Below are 6,164 nucleotides of genomic sequence, written 5' to 3'. Positions count from 1 at the left end.
TTTTACTGCAGGAAAATATCACAATAATATAATATTTTCCTAATAAACCGCGGGTAACACCGTGGGGCACAGCTAGTACTAAATAATACTAAATGTACTGTTCTGATTGTTAGAATTTTGGTACTTATAACCATATTATTATCGTACTATGATAAGAAGGCTTCCACGGCAATTTGACATAAATTTCATTGCTTAAAAAATTTGCTCATTAAAAAAAAAGAATGTCAAAGTTTGACAGTCTTGACAGTTGACAGATCCTCGGAAAAGTGACATTTCACAAAAAATAAACAACACGAGCGCATTGATCGGTAGCGGTTCTTTGTGTTTTTTATAATTAAAAGCCGATAACGCCTACAAAAATGCCCAACAAGAGAAATAAACACGAAGAAGACAGTGAGGAGGAAATAGAATCCGGCAGCGAAAGGGATTCGGATGTGGATTCCGATGGAAACTTTGTCGGCGAAGAGGTAATTATAACCTAAAGACACATGGCGTTTTTGTAACAACGGATTTACTTGTAGAACGACTTCATAATAGTGATATTCTCGGTTTGTTTTAAAACGTATTCGTACGTTCTATAATTCGATTGCTCCGCTTGATACCGTCAATTTTATCAGTAGGAACTAGTAAGTTGTTCATATTTCACAATACAATGAAACTATATAATGTAAGCAAGCTATCTGGTTTCTTGTATATAAAACTGATTTGTTACGTTTCATTTCTATTGTTCTTTCTGTATGGTTTGCTTACTATATTTATAATTCCAAGAAGATAAGTCTAAGTGTCTAAAGACACTAGGCCGAAAATACGCGGCCGAAGTTCGGCATGATTACGTCAGCAATGCGCTACACATACAAATTACAATATTATAATACATTGCAGGCGAAATCAATGTAATATGTTTTTCTCTATGGGCGTAATCTTGCCGAACTTCGGTCGCGTATCTTCAGCATGGTTTGTTAAGACACTTATTGTTGATCCTACTGAACTAGATAGAAATGTTTAATTTTTTCTTGTTATTTTTAGCAAGTCCAGGCCGATTTCGAAGGACGCAATCCTGAAGAATGTGACTTCCATGGCATCAAGCAGTTGCTGAGACAGCTGTTTTTAAAATCCAACGTCGACCTGAGCGCTCTGGCTCAAATTATCATCTGTAGGTATTTCATGTAAACTTAACCTACCAAGCCCCATAAGATCACCGGTGATCGCGACAACAATAGATTTCCAATAATCCACGATCGAAGGATTAATACTTGACCAAGAAGTAGCTTTTATACTCACCATAAAATAATTACTTTTTTTAGCCCAGAACTATGTTGGCAGCGTGGTGAAGCAGTGTCTTGATGAGGTGGAGGAAGATGATGATGAAGAGGATGGCAGTGATGGAGTTTTTGGAATCACGACAGTCATTAACTTAACTAAGAGAAAAGTGAGTGTAGTCTTTTTAACACACTTATAAGCTTGGGCTGTATGTATATAACGGAATCTTTGAACATGATTTTTACTTATCTCCAGTAGTTAATTTGTAAATTTTTTTTTGAAAAAATAGTAATTTGAATGACTAATAAAAGATGAAAATAATTATATAAAGTGTGTTGTTTTAAACTATTAATATATAAATTTGATTTTTAATTCGGGAAGACGGCACTTATTTCTTTATTGTCGCTTGTTATTTGCTCACTTTGATTTATCTTCAAATTTTTTAAGATTAAGTAATTTAAATATTTAAAAAAAATTGCAAATTTTTTCTAATTTTGAATTGTTTCAGGATGAGAAATGTATTCAAGAAATTAGACAACTGCTAACCACACTTGCCAATGAAAATGCAGATGAAAAGACAAAATCCCTAGTAAATAAAATATTAGCGGAAAGTTCAAACCACGTCGGATTAGTTATTAATGAAAGGTAATGGAGTTTATCTATATCTTAATATATATATTTCTTGTGTGCGTGTGTATGTGACTGAACTCCTCCTAAACGACTGGACCAATTTTGATGAAATTTTTTGTGTGTGTTTGTGGAGATTCGAGAATGGTTTAGATTTACAGTTTGGTCTACTGGAAAATGTTTTTTCAATTAATTTCTTATTTATAAGGAGTTGTTGATTTTGGAATGTTTTACATTAGATCCGGCGGACGGCGCTATCATCGCATTCAATATTATTCTATTTCAATTTTAGTTTGTCCTGACAGATGGTGCTACGATTAATTTGAAAAAAAAATTGTTATTCAATTCATGTGCTGATTAAAATATTAAATAAATAACACATAGGCTACAATTTTAACCGACTTTCAAAATGGGGGAGATGTTATGTTCGTTTTCATATATTCAACGATTACTCCGCCGTTTGTTAACCGATTTTCAAAATTTTTCTTTTGGTATATAGGCTATCATCCCAATTTGGTATTATATTCAGAAAAGTGGTGATCTGATGAAGGATCCATAAGTAATCGAGGGAACTCCTCAAAACTTATAGGGAAACATATGGTGGTATGGTTTCGTGAGAAGTATTCTAAGCATATGCTACCAACAAGTAAGATTTTGCACCGAGATATACCTGGTATACCGTGGTTCGGAAGGTGCTGAGAGAATTCCTGATTCTTTATAGATACAAGTTTGGGAGTTTCGGCGTTGTTTTAAGAACAGAAAGCATATGCTACTATGCAAATTACATTCTTCATCATCATCATCACTACCATATTATACCATTTCATAGTCTTTTAGATCGAGACTCGAGTTTGTCATGCGATAATTTAAAAAAATCTATACTTATCTACCTAATATTATAAACCTGAAGAGTATGTTTGCTTGAACGCGTCAATCTCAGAAACTACAGGTCCGATTTAAAAACTTATCTCAGTGTTAGATAGATCATTTATCGAGTAAGACTCATCATTTATCGAGAAGGTTATATTATATTATTACTCTAAGACTAATACGACAGAAGAAACTCAGGAAAATGTGGGAAAAACGGGGGAAATATTTTTTATGGGAAAATGTAGCTACGGATTCTGTAAAATTTCTAATTTACGCGGGCGAAGCCGCGCGGGACATCTAGTACATATATAAAAATGGATTTCCAATTGTGTTAGTAACGCTAAAACTCGAATACGGCTGAACGGATTGGGCTAATTTTAGTCTTAAAATATTCATAGAAGTCCAGGGAAGGTTTTAAAGTGACACGAAGTTCACCGGGACACACAGCTAGTTATTAATATAAATGTTGGCTGCTTCAAAACTTATATTTTGTATCAAGAAGGCTTCACAAAGGTTTCAATTGAATTTTGTCAAAGTGTTGTTGGTTATTGTGCTGATGACTCAGTTTAAACTTAACATTACACTTTTTAACAATTAACAACCACAATTATTAGCGTCACATTCCTGAATCGCACTATCGAAGGTTTATATAAGACAGCTGAAATCAATCAAGTGAGCTTTGACCTGACCGAGCATAAAACTTCGCTTGGTCGGAAGATCTTCCTTTGCGGCCTTCTTACATATTCCCACAACACTAGTATTTCATATTATGTGAATTGTATTCAATAAATTTTCTTTTTTTGTTTTCAGAATTCTAAACATTCCAGCTGCTATAAGTGTTCCATTGTTTTCGTCTTTACAAAACGAGTTACAGAAGGCAATACAGAAGAATATGCCATACACTTTCCAATACCTCGTGTGGATATGCAAGACATACAAAATTGCAGGTATTTAATAATTAAAATTATTAATAATGATAAGATGGTCAAAATTCCCTCATAATCATATTTTATACAAAGTGTAACAAAACTAAGTGATAATACTTTAGGGTGTGTAATGTGTATGTGCCCCTTATATGTACAGTGTGTTTGTGTAAACACCATTATCCTTGAAACCATCAAATGAGCCCGTCAAAATGAACAACTTTTTCTATGAGAACAATGCTGGGAACTCAAAATTTGTAATTTTTTTGAGTTCCCAGCATTGTCCTCTTAGAAAAAGTTCTTCATTTTGACTCATTTGATTTTGGCTCACTTGATGGTGTCAAGGATAACGGCGTTTACACTAACACACACACTGTATAGAGTTCACTCTGAAAATAGCAGCGCTGAAAGTGTTGTACATGCCCATACAAATCACAAAAATATTTTTGTGATTTGTATGGGCAAGCACCCCAGCGTCATGAATTTTCCCGTACAAAAGTAAAGAATAGTTACTCTTTCAAAGATACTATTTTCAGTGAGAACTCTATACATACAGGGGACCCATATACACCCTAAAGTATTATCACTTAGTTTTGTTACTGTATAATTTATATTTTGAAATTATGTTGTTTTGGTTCTTATGAATTCCGTCATTTTACACTACCCACATAAGTTGATTTATAAGTTTTTTATTCTTTGAGTGGCAAATATGTAATAAGGACTTTTGTGTTTCACAGATGACGACTCAGAAGTGTTGTTTGCTAACCAAGAAGAGAAGCCACTTACGGAGGAAGCGCTGGCCAGCTTTGATGTTGATGTGACGGAGCAAGCAGATCTCTCCCAGTGGGATTACGACGGAGGTGCCATGACGCCGTGTAGAAAAGTAAGTTATATATTATGAATAAAATATGTCAGTAATGGTAGCTACAGGTACCTACGTTGAAAAGCTTAGGGCGATTTTTGTGATACAATCGCGATACCGTCTCGCGTTGGCATCGATACAATAACGATGTAGTCGCTATGTGCCCTATCACGCAGGGCGCTTGTTCAGTCGCGATACAAACGCGATTAGCTATGTCCACACTGTGCACTTTCATCTTAAATTTTCGTCATCTTGTTTCATTGAACTTTCGTTTTGGCGTATTCAATAATCGAATGCGTCAAGCGTACGCAACACCAACATTGTCATTTTTGTCAAAAAAAGAACAAAGCGAAAGTTTTGGATACGGTCAGAACTCAGAGCGCATGCGTCGCTGGCATGCCTCATGTGCGCTGTTGACTGCGCTATAACGCGGCCTGCGTTGCCTTGATGAACAAAAAAAGGCACAATGTGGACATAGCTATTTAGCAGCACAAAATACCTGAGAAAAATCCCCCCGTTTGGCGTTTTCTCCTCGCTGTCGCCTAAGGCTGCGTTTCAACTGAAGCGGAGCGGAGCTTAGCGGTGCCGAATTGACCAATAACCATGCTCGAAATCTTCGCTGTCATTCCGCTGGAATAGCACGATTGGTCGATTCGGGCACCGCTAAGCTCCGCTCCGCTTCAGTGGAAACGCAGCCTAACAGTCGCGCGTTTGCATCGCTACAGTTGCGCGCTGCAAAAACGACGAACTAAGCGTTAGTAGAGACGCCGTCGCGCCTTACAAAGTATCATTTATGGATGACCCTTTATTGATCTTTAATGTTCTATTATAATTTACTCCTAAACTAGTTTATATACTCAATTTGATTATTCATATTATTTGTTTTATAGACAATTTTTAGCAACTTACCATAGTCCAAAAATTCATTGATTTATATTTTGATGGATTGATTGCAATCCGTTTGTATGAAAGGTTATATTGTAGATACTAAAAGAGATGCTTTGTTATTTCAGGTGCTCATTTTTGATGGCAAAAAATTCGATACATTGGTGAGATTGCTGAAAGAAGAGGTAGAAAGCATCTAATTTCTCAGTGCAAGCTATTTTATACTGTATTCGCCATACACTTGTATATTAATATATTCGTAATTAAAATATTGTAAGCTTTTAAATTAGTTTTTTTTTCTTCAAGTTGCTCAAAATAAATCCAAAACAGTTTTCACCATGTTTTTCCCTACCAAGGTCAAGTTCCTATCAAGTTGACACTTTCAAAGCTATGTCAATCCATAAAGTTAATATACCTAGCGGAATAGAGAAACAAAGGCCTTAGCAAGTGAGATGTCACTATCAGTGCGTGGTAAAAAAAGACGTGTGATACATGACAGCAGCACTCTTTTTGACGTCCAGTCGGCACGTGCCGCACGTTGACAATTTAATCTCATAGAAATCATGGTCAATCATGCTTGTGTAAGTGTATACGTACACATATTTTTACACACAGATGAAAACGATTTTGGTTTCGTTTGACAGCTCGAGATTGTTGCTCTATTCCGCTAGGTATATTAACTTTATGTGTCAATAATAATATATCCTGAAATAATGCAATAACTTTATGTGGCAGAA

General features: G+C 35.5%; 1 protein-coding gene across 1 annotated transcript; it reads left to right on the top strand.

Annotated features, from left to right (window-relative positions):
• Positions 1 to 278: 278 nt before the first annotated feature.
• LOC121737594 (protein BCCIP homolog) lies at positions 279 to 5,713 on the top strand. The gene is made up of 7 exons (XM_042129251.1): positions 279 to 467; positions 1,027 to 1,153; positions 1,305 to 1,429; positions 1,769 to 1,905; positions 3,568 to 3,704; positions 4,418 to 4,563; positions 5,556 to 5,713. Exons 1-7 carry the CDS (start codon positions 360 to 362, stop codon positions 5,625 to 5,627), a joined length of 852 nt encoding a protein of 283 aa, XP_041985185.1. The 5' UTR covers positions 279 to 359; the 3' UTR covers positions 5,628 to 5,713.
• Positions 5,714 to 6,164: the final 451 nt, after the last annotated feature.

The sequence above is a fragment of the Aricia agestis genome, chromosome 21, assembly GCF_905147365.1.
Source record: "Aricia agestis chromosome 21, ilAriAges1.1, whole genome shotgun sequence".
Classification (NCBI taxonomy): domain Eukaryota; kingdom Metazoa; phylum Arthropoda; class Insecta; order Lepidoptera; family Lycaenidae; genus Aricia; species Aricia agestis.
Note: the sequence above shows the minus strand (reverse complement) of the source record. Positions and strands in the feature narration are given on the sequence as shown.

Excerpts from the sequence above, each read along its gene's own strand:
- LOC121737594 (XM_042129251.1), top strand. The coding sequence starts at position 360 with ATGCCCAACAAGAGAAATAAACACGAAGAAGACAGTGAGGAGGAAATA. Across the intron at positions 1,430-1,768 it reads TTAACTTAACTAAGAGAAAA|GATGAGAAATGTATTCAAGA; the intron begins GTGAGTGTAGTC and ends GAATTGTTTCAG. Across the intron at positions 1,906-3,567 it reads GGATTAGTTATTAATGAAAG|AATTCTAAACATTCCAGCTG; the intron begins GTAATGGAGTTT and ends TTTTGTTTTCAG.